The sequence below is a fragment of the Macrobrachium nipponense genome, chromosome 11, assembly GCF_015104395.2.
Source record: "Macrobrachium nipponense isolate FS-2020 chromosome 11, ASM1510439v2, whole genome shotgun sequence".
Lineage (NCBI taxonomy): Eukaryota > Metazoa > Arthropoda > Malacostraca > Decapoda > Palaemonidae > Macrobrachium > Macrobrachium nipponense.
In genome coordinates this window covers 105,257,322-105,273,671 of record NC_061087.1, presented here as the reverse complement: position 1 = coordinate 105,273,671, position 16,350 = coordinate 105,257,322, and the positions used below count along the sequence as shown (strand labels likewise).

Sequence of the window (16,350 nt, the reverse complement as noted above, 5' to 3'; positions counted from 1 at the left end):
TTAACGGTTAATAAACCAAATGGTTTTTTCTAGTGCGTATTGCGTTAACAAATGGAAAGGTTTTAGTATTCACCTTTTATAAATAAATAAAGTTAACATTAACGGTTTTAATACCAAAATGGTTTTTTTTCTAGTGCGTAGAACAACAAAATGGAAAGGTTTTAGTATTCACCTTTTATAAATAAATAAAGTTAACATTAACGGTTAATAAACCAAAATACTTGAAGTTAATATGTGTTGCCTCTTCAACTCAATTCTCTTTCTCTGCTGATTTGAATCTTGAATGAAGAGTGATTTAAGTGTTTAAATGTTCCTTAAGGTGCGTCCACACAGTCGGACAATGTCAGACTGACAAACATTGTTACCATATCATAGGCGGAGCAGGATGACGTCATAAGAGTTGAAACGATGGAAGTAGATCTGGCAACAAACAGTGGTACCAGATGTTGCTGTATACCACTGCTTTTACTCTGTTCACAAGGCAAAGACCGGCAGACAACTGTTAATTGGTAACTGTGTTTGTCCGCCGGACATTGTTAGACCGTGTGGACGCACCTTAAGGAAGTTTGTGCATTTAAAAGCATTTGCTTAGTTATTGAAGACTGTTGGTTTTAGTCTTAATATAGCTTAGCGATATTGACGACCTTGCAATATCCCTTATATTGGTGCCGAGGCTTTCATTCTATAGTTTTATTTTTATTTGTTTATTTTTTTTTAGTACGTTGAAGTGAGGGATTTTTTTGAGAGAGTTGTTTGCAGCTTAGATATTGAATGCTTTTATATAGAGATGATTTAGTTTTGAAATTTAATTTTTGAGGATGAATTAGTTTATAGTTTTGAGGTGATTTAGTTTTGAGATGGGTGACTTTTGAGATTGTTTTTTTATATGAATTAGTTTGTAGTTTCGATGATTTAATTTTGAGATTTAGTTTTTGGATGAATCACTTTTGAGATTATTTTACTTTTGAGATTTAGTTTTGAGGCGAATTACTTATTTTCAAATTTGAAATTGCATTATAATTACAAAGGAAAATCCAAGAAGGAAAATAGTTATTTACAGGAAGGGATAGAAAAACATAAGTCCATCTTTTTCTTGTTTATAAAGTCTCGTTTATTGTTCTTGATCCCCGTATGGTGGTAGTGCCGTCTGCGTACCTCACGCTGTGCACTGTAAGCATTACTTAATTTGCAGCGTCCCTTCGGCCCCTATCTGCAACCCCTTTCGTGCCTTTTACTGTACCTCCTTTCATATTTTGCTTCCATCTTACTTTCCAAACTCTCCTAACAATTGTTCATAGTGCAACTGCTTTGTGGTTTTCCTCCTGTTACACCTTTCAAACCGTTCTACTCTAAATTTCCGTTTCAGCGCCGAATAACCTGTTAGGTCCCATCGCTTAGCCTTAGGCCTAAGAGCTATATTACTTCCTAACTATATTGTTCGAGGCTGATTACACAAGAGAAATTGGTCTTATTTTTAGTAGTCTTTAAAATACGCAATATTACTTCACAGCCTTTTTTTGTAGATTGAATGGTCATTCCTCTGTTCATTGTTTCAACTTGCTTTTGATCTAGTCATGTTCTTGTTTCAAAGTCTCTATCATTTACTTATTTCATCATTTCACAGTTAGTTTGGCTACATTATCTTAATACTTTGCTTATAAATGAATGTCATTTCATTTGCTTACAATTGAATTATGATTGAATGCTCATTTCTTTTGCTTACAATTGAATTAGTGTCATTTCTTTTGCTTATGATTAAATTAGTGGCATTTCATTGATACCCATTGAATATATTACTTATACTCGAATTAGTGGCATTTATTTTGCTTATAATTGAATCTGAATCAGTCTCATTTCATTGATACCCATTGTATGTTGCCATATGACATCACTTAAATTTATTGTTTTTAGCCATTATTAATTAGTATCTTCCTATTTTCCAGGTAAGAGAGTGAAAGTAGTTGGAGTAAACTGTTCAGACCAAGAGAAAATTCAAGAGCACGACAGAAAGAAAGCCAGAAGATTCAAGAGCACGACAGAAAGAAAGCCAGAAAATTCAAGAGCACGACAGAAAGAAAGCCAGAAAATTCAAGAGTAAAATATCAAGACAAGTATTAAGGTGATCCAGGGCTGTGATAATTTCTCTGGAGACCTTACAAAATTTTTTTTTTTTTTGCTTGATATGATCGCTGGCAGCTGCCCGGGCCCGGAAGGTTGTCGAACTTATTTGCTGCTAATATAATATCTTGCTGCTAATATAATATCAAATGTCTTAACTGGTTTACATTTACAAGTTGAAATAAGGATAATGAAGCAAGTCAAATATATCCTGTATTTTATGTAACCGGGGATTCATGAAGCTTGCTTGCTTGCTTTTAACTCTTACGCATGTGGTAAATAAACTCACATTTGCCAGCTATTTCTATTATTGGTAGAATTTTCGGAGACTTTGGAATCAGTGTAGCTTACAAAACGACCTAATTTTCTCCTCGACGACAGTCCGGAGATAAAGGTATGATCCCCCTTCTTCCATGTTCCTTCTCTTGCCCACATGGCAAGTACCTACAGCTCGGCAGTTGCCAGATACTTCTATTGGTGGTATATTCTTGGAGATAGTGCAAATTGCAGTGACCGGTCACACAGGATCCAGCACGAGATACCTCGGGTAGGATACCGGAAATCACCTATAGTTTCTCCTCGACGTCTATCCTATAGCGGGTAGGATACCTACCGGAAATAACCTACAGTTTCTCCTAGACGTCTATCCGAAAATGACATATAGCTTTTCTTTTATATACCTCCCACCATTCATAACATGAAAAAGTTCCACTGGTGGAGATTCACTGTGAATGACAACTGCTATTACTCAAATCCTGAATGCCTTATATCCTACGGACTTAAAATGAAATAGCATATATGTCGTGTAAGAAATATTTAGTCACGACCTATAAATACCAAAACGGAAAATAATTTGATTTACTAAAAGCATTTTGACAAAATCGACTCGAATTTAAATAAACTTATAGTAAATCGGTCATAATTAAACGACATACTCGAAGTTAAATAGCACTTGAATATTTCGGCAAGAGTTTTTGTATCTATAATTTGAGAAGACTGCCCATGGACGTGCAATCTAATCTGAGTATTGTTAAAAAAAAATACGCAAAACCCACAGGTAATGGGCGGATAATCTGATCAGCAAACTATAAGTTCATTTGCTTCACTCGACTCAAATGTTCATTTAGTTTAACTTTGATTAAATCTGTTATCTATACGAATCATATTCCCTGGTCATTGATCGTTATACGGAATAGTTTGATTGAAAGCGTTTTACTCAAAAGGTTTCTATTAGTGTCAATAAAAGTTCTAAATTCTTAACTGTTTGAGGTGAGAGATTATCCGGAGCTATAATACTTGTAATGACTGGGCACTGACGATACCAAACTGGGCACTCTCGGGCACTGACGATGTCAAACTGGGCACTCTTGGGCACTGACGATACCAAACTGGGCGCACTCGGGCACTGACGATGTCAAACTGGGCACTCTTGGGCACTGACGATATCAAACTGGACACTCTTGGGCACTGACGATATCAAATTGGACACACTTGGGCACTGACGATGTCAAACTGGACACTCTTGGGCACTGACGATATCAAACTGGGCACTGACGATATCAAACTGGGCATTCTCGGGCACTGACGATATCAAATTGGGTAGTCTTGCCCACCAAATGTTCTCTTCCAACAGCTGCCATGCTGAAAATCTGCAAGAAAAAAGTAATTGGTCAAGCCTATGGTAGCCATGATCACTATTGCAGAATAGAGTTCAGTATCGAACAATAATAAAGCAGTCGATTGGACTTAGTCGGAAATGGCTGTTTAAACAAATAATAATAATCGAACAGTAATACAGTAAATCTACAAGTTTAAGAATTACAGAAAAATTCCTATTATTTCAGGCCATGACGTATCCTCTTTCGTGTCATCCACAATTAGGAGGACAAGTGATGTTACAAAATGGTCTATAAATTATATTATGATCCTCGAACTTGTGGTTACAATTGTAATTATAGACACTGGTGAGCATATTTGATGGGCTACACCAGTTTGCTCGGAGCGATTTACGATCCTTGCCTGAGGGAACTGAGCTAAGGCGCCCTTCGAGCGCTGGTTTAATTGCTTACAGATTCGCAGCTCCAAGACTTGAGCAATTCTCTCCAATTTGCAGTTCCAAGACCGAGCAATTATCTCCAATTTGCAGTTCCAAGACTGAGCAATTATCTCCAATTTGCAGCTCCAAGACTGAGCAATTATCTCCAATTTGCAGCTCCAAGACAGAGCAATTATCTCCAATCTCCAAGACTGAGCAATTATCTCCAACTTTGATATCAGGAGGACAAGGTATAAAGTCATTCAAGAAAAAACACTGAATACTTTCTTTTCTCCAATTTGCAGCTCTAAGACTGAGCAATTATCTCCAATATGCAACTCCAAGACAGCCATTATCTCCAATTTGTCACTAAGACTGAGCAATTATCTCCAATTTGTCACTAAGACTGAGCAATTACCTTCAATTTGCTGCTCCAAGACGGAGCTGCAAATTGAAGATAATTGCTCAGTCTTGGAGCTGCAAATTGAGATAATTGCTCAGTCTTGGAGCAGCAAATTGAAGGTAATTGCTCAGTCTTAGTGACAAATTGGAGATAATTGCTCAGTCTTAGTGACAAATTGGAGATAATGGCTGTCTTGGAGCTGCATATTGGAGATAATTGCTCAGTCTTAGAGCTGCAAATTGGAGAAAAGAAAGTATTCAGTGTTTTTTCTTGAATGACTTTATACCTTGTCCTCCTGATATCAAAGTTGGAGATAATTGCTCAGTCTTGGAGATTGGAGATAATTGCTCTGTCTTGGAGCTGCAAATTGGAGATAATTGCTCAGTCTTGGAGCTGCAAATTGGAGATAATTGCTCAGTCTTGGAGCTGCAAATTGAAGATAATTGCTCAGTCTTGGAGCTGCAAATTGAGATAATTGCTCAAAGATTGAGCAATTATCTTCAATTTACAGCTCCAAGATTGAGCAATTATCTTCAATTTACAGCTCCAAGACTGAGCAATCATCTTCAATTTGCAGCTCCAAGACTGAGCAATTATCTCCAACTTCGATATCCGGAGAACAAGGTTTAAAGTCATTCGAGAAAAAATACCAAATACTTTATCTCCAATTTGCAGCTCTAAGACTGAGCAATTATCTCCAACTTCGATATCCGGAGAACAAGGTTTAAAGTCATTCGAGAAAAAATACCAAATACTTTATCTCCAATTTGCAGCTCTAAGACTGAGCAATTATCTCCAATATGCAGCTCCAAGACTGAGCAATTATCTCCAATTTGCAGCTCCAAGACTGAGCAACTATCTCAAATCTGTCACCAAGACTGAGCAATTATCCTCAATTTGCAGTTCCAAGACTGAGCAATTATCTCCATTTTGCAACACCAAGACTGAGCAATTATCTCCATTTTGCAGCACCAAGACTGAGCAATTATCTCCAATTTGCAGCTCCAAGACTGAGCAATTATCTCTAACATTGATATCAGGAGGGCAAGGTTTAAAGTCATTCAAGAAAAAACACTTAAATACTTTATCTCCAATTTGCAGCTCTAAGACTGAGCAATTATCTCAAATATGCAACTCCAAGACTGAACAATTATCTCCAATATGCAGCTCCAAACCTGAGCAATTATCTTCAATTTGCAGCTCCAAGTCTGAGCAATTATCTTCAATTTGCAGCTCCAAGACTGAGCAATTATTTTCAATTGGCAGCTCCAAGACTGAGCAATTATCTCCAACTTTGATATCAGGAGGACTAAGTTTAAAGCCATTCAAGAAAACACTAAATACTTTCTTATCTCCAATTTGCAGCTCCAAGACTGGGCAATTATCTCCAATTTGTCATTCTAAGACTGAGCAATTCTCTCCAACTTTGATATCAGGAGGGTTGAAAGTTTAAATTCTTTATAGCAATAACACCAAATACTTTCTTATTTTCTCCAGTGTGTCATAACAGTTTGGCAATTAATTTTGAAATACACAGCGCTCTTTCGAATATGACTGCACCATTGCTTATAAAACTTTGCAGGTTCTATAGAGCGCCTTTCTATGGAGTACTTTAGAATTGCCCAGTCTCCTAAGATAACAGCTCATAAGAACCAAAGGTTTTTTTGTTTTGATTTATATAGAATTTTGGCATTATGCCAAGCACTGGGACAACTAATGCCATTCAGCGCTGAAACGGAAATTGACGGTAAAAGGTTTGAAGGGTGTAACAGGAAGAAAACCTCAAAGCAGTTGCACTATGAGACTATCTTATTGTTCGGAGAGGGTAGACAGTAAGTTGGAAGAAAGAGAATACGAACGGAGGCACAGTAAAAGCAATGAGAGTAGTTGCACCTAGGGGCCGAAGGGACGCTGCAAAGAACCGTAAGTAATGCCTACATTGCACCGAATGAGGTGCACTGACGGCATTACTCCCCTACGGGAACGAGAACCGAGGGTGATAAATGTTCTTTACTTGTCGAGGACTTGCTTAAAATTCGTCATGAACCAGACCTTGTTAGTGATAAGCAAGCGTGTACTAAACAACCTTTACCTCTTATGCCTAAAACCTCGTCAATTGAATTGAATATAGAATTTAGGCCAGAGGCCAGGCACTGGGACCATTATATGCTTGGTAGAGGTCGTGTCCTGCTGCTGTCTATAATGGCAGGCAAGGTTTAGATAGCCCTATATTCTCTAGACCTTGATGACAGTTATGTGCGTAAAAAAAAATATATAGAAAATAAACCACTGCCGTTATAAAAAAAGTGAAAAAATCACAAGTCTCTGATAGTTAGCCTGTTAAAGTAACAAAGGCAATATTGTATTAGTAGTAGTCTATAAACGAGGTTGGTTGTTAAAACAGTGATTTCATAAATACACACACACATACACACAGATTTCACATATAAACTCCAGCCCCAGAATATGGAGAGTAGGTGGATAGAAGATAGGATAGGGCAAGAGAATGAACAGGGTAGTCAAGAGAGAGGACTATAGGCCTGAGAAAGGGCTGCTGAAAGGGTACCTTTTTGGTCTCCTCAATTACCAACTCACTCTATGAGGCCAACAACGAAGCTATTCATTGAAACTACAGAGCCTTCTGTAGTGGGAGTGATATGTGTTGTCAAATTTATGCCAAAGCCCAAGCGGTGGGACATATGAGGTCGTTCAACGCTGAAAGGGAAATCGATGATAAAAAGGTACGAAAGGTGTAACAGGAGGAAAACCTCTCAGCTCGACTGAACAGAGGTACAGCAAAAGGAATGGAAGGGGCTGCAGCTAGGGGTCGAGGGGACGCTGCCAAGAACCCTAAAAAATGCCTGCAGTGCATTGCGTGAGGTGCACTGACGGCACTACCTCCTATGGCGGTAGTGGAAAGTACTAACGAGGTGGATTGTTCTAGTTTCCTAGGCTCACTAACATCATACTTCCCAAATGCCCAGTGTTTAAGATTGGTTACTAAAACAACCCATAGGGTCATCTTGACCTGGCAGTTGATCCTTTATTCAAAAGCACAAAAACCTTAGACCTAAGGCCATCTTGCCGTACAGCATACTAAGTTGTCTATAGATATTTTCACATACTTCTTCCTAGCTCAAACCCATTTTTATATGGGGTCGCCATTATGAATGAGTCGTCTCCATCGATTTCTCTCCTGTGCCTCGTTCTCATTTATAGCTTTCAATACCATATCTTCCCCTACACAATCATGCCATCTCTTTCTTGGTCTTCCCTTCTTCCTTCTACCTCGCAGTTCCATTTCCATCGTATGTCTTCCAACATGACGTTCCTCCCTTCGTAACAGGTGTCCATGCCATCGAAGCCAGCCCTCCTGTAATTTCTTCGATATTTCAGCTACCTTTGTCGATCCTCTTATATACTCATTTCTAATCCTATCTTCCCTTGTTACTCCCGACAGCCATCTCAACATTCTCATTTCTGCTACATCCATCATCATCTCTGTTTTCCTCATACATTAAAGAAGAAATTACGACAAGAATCGGGAAACACCTGCACAGTCAGTATTCTAGCAACACTGAAACGAACCTACTAATATAAAAGCTTACTCGCGCTCTCAGAAAGGTATTCAAACTGAAACCAAGGTGAAGGCACAACTGTAAGCGTAACAATCATTAGAGGCCCTGACTTTTAGCAGAAAAAAAACATGACCTATGCAAAATTGGCAGTGTTCACAGAGGAGAGGTCAGAATTTAATTAAAAAAAAATACCATAAAATACCATAAAATTAGTAGGCCTAAATTGTGGTAAAATGTCTGTCCAAGCTTATGGTAAAAATACAGGTTTTAATAGGAATAAATTTAAGAAAATCTGGAGTACACCTGAAATTCAACAACGAAAATAATCAGCATCATCAATGGTGAGTTCGCTTGACTTTTAAGCAATAAAAATAACTTGACGAGCACCCAGAATCAAAGTAAACAGGGGTGGGTGGGTGAGGGGGGGGGGGGGATCACGTCTCTAAATTTTTCGCGCAACAGGTCGTGCAAAGCATAATTTCGGTACAGAAATGGCGATTGTTTCATCTCGAAAGGCGAGATATTACATTTCGCAAAAAATAATAGAACACTAAGAATATTCCAGCGAAGTCAGTCATGTAATTAACTGGTCAGATTGAGATAAAACCAAGCTGGCTAACAGCTTTCACTAATCCTAATTCTGTAGCACACGCCTAGATTTCCAGTTTGTATGGTGTTTTTACGTTGCATGGAACCAGTGGTTATTCAGCAACGGGACCAACGGCTTTACGTGACTTCCGAACCACGTCGTGAGTGAACTCATATCACAAGAAATGCACATCTCTCACTCCTCAATGGAATGCCTGACAATCGAACTCGCGGCCACCGAGGTGGCAGGCAAAGACCATACAAACCGCGTCAAGAGGCGCTCCAAGTTTCCAGTGAAGGCTAGATAAGAATTACCAGCACAGAGATTTGTTTTATCGAGCAAATCTCGAAGCAACACCGAGCTGGTTCTGGCCGCAAATCTGGCCTTCCATACTGTTGCTGTTAACGCTTTTTATTCCTATGGACCCGTAAACTCAATTCATCATATCTATAATGCACACATTCTGGAATTTTTCTTTCGTTATGAGGTGTAGTAGTCTATATTAAGCAAATCTACATGATCATAGCATTAAAAAAAAAAAAAATTTTCTTGAACTTTGTTTCCAGTCCTCGAGTGAGAGCTTTTGTGCAGTCTTGGGGCGGCAAATTCGAAGGCTCTAAAGCCATGAAGTACGAAGTTATGGATTTAATTCTCAAACTATTGCAGTTTCGGGGGAAAAAATATTAAGACATTGGGTATTTCAGGATTACGGACACTTTTAACATGAAAATTTGCTTTGAATATTATGAGAAAAAAAAAATAAAATAAAATAATGGAGTCGGAAGTGAGATGGGAAATGTGACCAAAGGCATGGAAACTTAGTACCAGATTTTCCTATAGGAAATATAACAGTAAAATTCCCTAATCATATTGGAATTAAAAACCTAAAGTAGGCTACATATAAAAGTGTTTAGACTCCTGCCACTTCAACCCTATTCCAAACCTTAAAATTCGTAACCGGTCGAGCAGAGATAATTTCGGCCCCAAAATTGCACTTATTTGATAATTAGACTCTCGAAAAATAAAATTCCTGCTGAGATACCTCTACGAGCCACTAATCCTCCACAAAACTTCACAGCAAGACACTTACTTGATAGAAAAAGTGTCTTGAAAATTGTCCGAAAATCAGAGTTGAACAAACACACCCAGGCTGCTCTGGAAAGACTGAAGAAGTTGACCCCACCTTCCAGATTTTCCAGCGTTCCAGTATTCCTTCCAGTAATATGTGTTCATCTGTTTTTCTGATATTTATTAACTTTTTCAAGATCTTTGTAATGATATTTCTGTAAATTTCATCGTGAAAAATTTTATATAAACACAACAAAAACTAAATATATGAGAAGATATATAGAAAAAAAAGTTGTCATTTGTTTTTTTACGAGACTTTCAATATACTATTTTCTGAGGGGGGTGGGGTGAGAGATGGGTCCTGGTTAATGACAGTTGAGGGAGGGGGGAGCGGGGAATAAACAAAAGGCTAATTGCCTAGGTTATTTGCTCTTTAACTGACTAATTAATCAAGGATATTGATAAAGTATGAACACTATAATGACCTGAGGTGAATTTAAAATTGCATTTGCTTATGATGCAGGAAATAAAATGTCAGTTATTATGCAGTATAAGGTATATCATTATCAGTAATAACACAAAAATACTTGAAGCCACAATTGTGCCTTGGATATTTTAACTTAGCTCAGAAATATTTCTATCTAAAGGGAATTTCTCTCTCTCTCTCTCACACACACACACGCACAAATAATGACCAACAAAATTTCTCTCTCTCTTTCTTACAAACACACAATATTGACCTATAGAATAATTTTTCTCTCTCTCACACACACAAATAATGACCTACAAAATAAGCTCTCTCTCTCTCTCCCTCCCTTAATCTGCGTTCATTTTTCATGAACAGTAGCTTAAGCATTCCTTGCGTTTAAAAGAAGTGGGGGGACGCTTAGAATTATTCTATAGACAAAGAAACTCCCCAAACGATTTAAAAATAAAGGCCTCGATACACCGTATACGAAATTTACACAGATTACGACAGCTACTTATCTTTTAAGATGCAGATATCTGATATAGTCTATCTCTAATTCAGTGTCGTTTTCTTTAAATTCGATAATAGAAAACTGATAATATTTTAGCACTAACTCAAGTTTCATTGGATTCCCAAACACGTTCTCTACCTTCTGTGCTATTTGTAACGAAATAATAGCGATATTTTTCCTTTACTTTATTAATGCAAGTCTGATAAGTCTTTCATAAAGTAGACTATACCTCTGTTAAGTGAAATGAATAGTGAATTAGACAATGAATTGCAACTAAATAGTTGGGAAATATCACGGTGTGAACGTCCTTGTGCATTCGTGATTACATCATGTTTCTTGGAATTACAATGTACTAACAAAAGGCTAAGTCATCGTTTACCTTCTGTAAGCAGGTTAGGTATACTCAAACACGAGCAATATGTAATAGCTGTATATTCACACAGTCCAATACATGATGAACAGCAGTGCACGTGACAATGTTGAGGCCACGCTTACTCCAGCGAGGCTGCCCCCAGACTCAATTTCTCCCGCCTTAAACACATTTTGGCGGGAATACAAGTAACTTTCATATGCATCATATGGAAACATCCTACATCCCTTCTCTAAAATAAATGTATTACACTTTTCATGAAATTGAAGGTTTATCAAGTAATTATACAGAAGAGAAGTGTAAGGCATACTGACGACAAAATGGTGTTATATGAAAGAGAAAACAAATCATATAAGTAGAACGTGATTACGTGCTCATTGCAAAGTAGGATGACATTTAGTTGCATGAAATTGACAAGTTATTACAAAATAGTCACATATTCAGTGCAAAAAGAAAATCAAATTGTACATAATTTAAAAATCACAAAATGTAGTTTTTATGCCAACTCGGATGATATATTTTCCTCGTCCCTCTTCTGGGTTGGCGGTCAGCACACGAGTCAGCAGGGGAAAGTGAACGAGTAGGTGGGGAATCCTGCACTCTTATTTCCCGAAGATGTTTTCTGTTTCTCGTTGATATTCTTCCACTACCATCTAGTTTTATGACATTGGCGGTCTCCTTTCATTTCAATGACTTTGGCAATACGATCCCAGGCCTTAGAGACAACATTTTACACTGCTACTGTGGTACCCGTTTGCAAGGGGCGGAGTCTCTTTGCACTCGAATCATGACGGAACTTGACATTTCTCAAGTGTCTACCCATCTTCTCCTCTCTGTCTATCATAATGTCTGCCCACTGCTCTGTTATCTTATGATAGCTTTTAATCATGGGGACTGAGTCTCTGAGTTGTCGTCCCTTCGCTAATTGTGCTGCGATTTATCGATGTCTCTTAGGGGCGTATTTCTATATTGCAAAATGGCTCTTGCAAAACTATCTGTGTTGAGGTTTCCGTCGCTTCTTGTGTTATCTTGAATGGTTCTTTTTGCTGTACGTACTGCTGCCTCTGCCCTCCCGTTGGATTTGGGGTAATGGGCTGAGGATATTCTCATCCTAACCCCCATCCATTTCTGCAGGAAGCTAGCCATTTCAGTGCTTACCAAATTGGTGCCACCATCGAGGGAAATTTCTTCCGGGGCACCCCACTGCATGAAGTATCGTCGGAAGAGTGGGATAAACTTAGCAGAAGTAGCACCACTTGGAAAGAAGGCAATTTCCAGCCAACCAGTAAGCCTATCTGTATATGCGATATAGTTTTCCACATATTTGAAACATATCTGTGACCGTCTGTTGAAAAGGATATTCAGGGGGTGGGGTAGGCAATAGCGGTCCCTTTTGTTGGGATGGAGCGATGACGTCACATGTTCTGTACTGCATCCTCTTGAGTTTCAGTTGACCCTCCATCCCAGGCCAATACACAGCCTGTCGCGCCCTACGAATCATTGAATCAGAACTTTGAGTGTAGGTTAGAGACAACTCGGTCTCGTAGTGACACAGGTATTACTAGACGTATGTGCCCTTCATCATATGAATACACCACCAGTTCGTCCACGATGCCAAGACGGTCCCGTACGTTAAAATACGGCTTTATGCTAGAGTCAACTAAATTTCTTGATACCGGCCAAGAACCTGCGGCTACCATACTCTTTAGCAGCTGATATTCCACATCGCTTTCAGCAGCTTTTTTAACAGAATTCCAGTCGAGGGTTATGACGTCATCCCTCAGCGACGTGATCAATGCTGCAACGCTCGAACTCTCAACCTCCTCCTCCATCTCACTGTCACTCGCATTTATTGGGCTTCTGATTACTGGGTATCTTGAAAGAGTATCGGCTGCTGAGTTTTTCTTCCCAGGGATGTATTTCACTGTGAAACTGTATTGTAATGTTTTTTCCTTTAATCGAAGCAAACGAGGATTTGCAATGTCTTTCAATTCTCTATCACCAAACACTTTGACCAGCGGACGGTGGTCAGTAACAAGGATAATATTGGGACGTCCCAGTAAGAATAATCTAGCTTTCTGAAAGCACCATACCACGGCAGCAGCCTCTCCTTCAACGACTGCATAATTGACTTCTGCCGAGGTTAAATGTCTACTTCCACAGAGGGCAAGCTTCCATCCCCCTTTGCAACAAAATGGGACTTTATCCTCTTCGCAACTGCAGTGTTGTTGTAACACCAGAAATCCCATCCCATCACGCGACCAGTCAGTGATTACCGCAGTTCCCCTAGATTTATCGTAATAGGCCAATCTATCCCCAATCAAATTGCATAAAATTTCTTTAGTCTTTTCGAATGCATCCTGTAACATTTCATCCCAGTATACCTTTCGACTGGTAGATTTTTTTAGGAGTTCTCGAAAGGGTTCCATTAGTTGAGAGGTAACAAATGGTTCTCTTCACATACTTGTAAAAAACTTATCGTGTGATAAAACGCTCCTTCCACAGTATCATCATATAGGAGAACATCATCGACACATTTAGATTTTCTCGGAATGTCCGCTATTACATCATCAAAGCGCTTTGAGTATGCATCCGAGGCAGACACGTCCCATTGGGGTCCTACAATACTGGTACCTACCCCATGGGGACATGAAGGTAGTCAGGTGCCGACTTTCCTCATCTAATTCCACTTGATGGAAACCAGAATAAGCATCTATTACAGTTTTGTATGAACGCACAGGTACACTGGATGCCATGTCGAACGGGGCAAAAGTGTGATGAGTTTCTCTTTTGCAATATTTGTTTAGCTTTTGGTAATCCACTGTTCTTCTTGGATTGCCATTCCTTTTAGCTACTACTACCATTCGCGCACACCAATCGGTTGCAGTTCCTGTAGGAACGGGGCGGATTATTCCCAGTTTGACATCGTCGTCCAGCTGTTTTTTTTACCTCTTGCTCCCAATGTTTGGGAATTGGAATTGGCGTATGGCATGCGTATGGGACTGCATCAGGGAGGAGGTGGATATGGTGTGGCTTTCCCTTCATTACCGGTAATGGATTCCGTTTAATATTGAATACCGTACCAGAGAAACGCTCCAAAATCCACCTTTTGAGCTTAGGTACATTGGCCTCCTGAGGGGAGAACGGCAACTCTATGACGCCATTGGTGTTGCTCCCATCACTGGTGACGTCATTGACATCCACACTATTGGGCCGTTCCCTACCAATATTATTTACTGACATTCCGCCTACCTTAACATGATGGGGAAAGTTTGTATCCACTAATCCTAAACACTTACATACATCTATAGATAGGTATAGCCTAGAGACACCGCACACTACTAACACCTCTATGTTTAGAGCATTATTTCTACCCAATGTTATTGTACAACGCACACTACCCAGCCTTTTCCCCCATAATACAAACTTCAGCCCCGGTATCGACAATAGCATCAATAAATGCTTCATACATTGGTACATCACGTCTCATTTTATGTTCAACATTTACGCGCACATGCGGTAGCTTTCCCGCCAATGCTGTCACCTGCTGGACCCCATAGTGCTGCACTAATGTGCATGCCGTCACCGACATGGTATCGTCATCATGGTCAACTTCAATGCAAGCTGCCTTGTTATTCGCACGTTTTTTTCTGCAATATCTAGCTAAATGACCCTTTACACCACAGTTGTGGCAACACACTTCACTTGCATAGCAGCTAGATTTATTTTTCTCATGAATGCGCCCACAATTATCACATCTCTTACCTGACATGAGTAGCTTACTATCCTTTTGTCGACGAAGGTTCGATTTTACTGCCGCAACATCACTATGTTCTGTTTCATTATTATTATAGGGTAGCAATTCTTTCCCCACCTTGGCAGTAATGAGTCTGGTTAATTTTGCTGGCCCCACTATCCCTTTCAGCTGCCTCATATATTTCACACCTCTGTAGTATTTTGGCGACACTGTTATATTTTTCGTAGTCTTGGAGTATTTCTTGTTTCAATCCACAGTTATTTAAACCACTGGCTAACCTGTGAGTCAGCATATAGTCACTCATGTCATTTTGGCACCGAGGGCATACTTGCTCTCATACCTGAGGGGGCACCACTGCTCTGTCACTGCTGCAAGAAAAGGTTTGCCATGGCACTCAGGTCCTCATTCCCACCATTGGTGCGGCTACGTGCAGCCCGTCGAAGGGCCCCTCTTCTTGGTGTTGTTGAATATCTTGCACCCGACATCTTGAAGGCTTCCCAGGTCCTTATATCACTGCGCTATGTAAACAGGTTAGGTATACTCAAACACGAGCAGTATGTAATAGCTGTATATTCACACAATCCAATACATGATGAGCAGCAGTGCACGTGACAATGTTGAGGCCACGCTTACTCCAGCGAGACTGCCCCAGACTCAATTTCTCTCGCCTTAAACACATTTTGGCGGGAATACAAGTAACTTTCATATGCATCATATGGAAACATCCTACACCTTCATATGCTTCGGACAAAGTTGTTTTAAAATCAACCCATCTCCCATATTATATTACGATCCAGTCAATAAGGTTATACATGTGACTGCCGTTTATCAATGTTGTTACATTTATGTAACTCGTGTCAGCAACTTGTAACAATTTATAATGGCTTTCAATGTAAACACTATTCCTTATAGTAAAGTTTTTCGTGGTGAAATATAGCCTATACCCTTTACATTGTAACTCACGTACCGTTGCGACATCAGCAATCTTCATTGACAATTTTTTAAGAATAAAGGATTTAACAATGCTAGGCCCTTTTCCTGTTATTAGGTACTAATGGTGACTCCGCTATTTACTAATTCTGGATTATGCAAAATTTTCCCCCCCTGAAGATAAAGCATATAGGTTCTTTTTTTAATAACTACCTTTCAAGCACGATCACAATCTAAATCAGAAAGATTCCCATTCTTTACCTGAAAGAACGACTTTGCCGTTCAATGTTCCTCCCTACATAATCGGGGACCTTAATTCTCACCCCACAAAACAATTTTATAATGAACTTACTCGCTTCTGTCAAAATCATGCTCTCCAAATAGCGATGTAATGCTCCTCCCTCCCTCCTCTTATTCATATGTACATAATAGAGCGGACGCTATTACAACTTCCTGGCTGGACCACTGCATCACATCTGCACAACTTCATGATTCTATTATGACCTGCAATATTCGCTATGA

General features: G+C 39.4%; 1 protein-coding gene and 1 long non-coding RNA gene across 2 annotated transcripts in view; one reads left to right on the top strand and one right to left on the bottom strand.

The window, feature by feature from the left end:
- Positions 1 to 2,327, top strand: part of LOC135208047 (uncharacterized) — a 5,358-nt gene extending 3,031 nt beyond the window's left edge. Inside the window, exon 3 of the long non-coding RNA XR_010313109.1 lies at positions 1,944 to 2,327. This is a non-coding gene — a long non-coding RNA (uncharacterized LOC135208047). The remainder of the gene's footprint in view (positions 1 to 1,943) is intronic.
- A 9,735-nt stretch (positions 2,328 to 12,062) lies between these two features.
- On the bottom strand, positions 12,063 to 13,390 carry LOC135209691 (uncharacterized). The gene is made up of 2 exons (XM_064242445.1): positions 12,654 to 13,390; positions 12,063 to 12,486 (listed from the first exon to the last, which is right to left on the bottom strand). Exons 1-2 carry the CDS (start codon positions 13,388 to 13,390, stop codon positions 12,063 to 12,065), a joined length of 1,161 nt encoding a protein of 386 aa, XP_064098515.1.
- Positions 13,391 to 16,350: the final 2,960 nt, after the last annotated feature.

Bases quoted from the DNA above. Each gene is read 5' to 3' on its own strand.
- LOC135209691 (XM_064242445.1), bottom strand. From the start codon at position 13,390: ATGGGATTTCTGGTGTTACAACAACACTGCAGTTGCGAAGAGGATAAA. The intron at 12,487-12,653 runs GTTCTGATTCAA...CCTTTTCAACAG, and splicing joins GTCTCTAACCTACACTCAAA to ACGGTCACAGATATGTTTCA.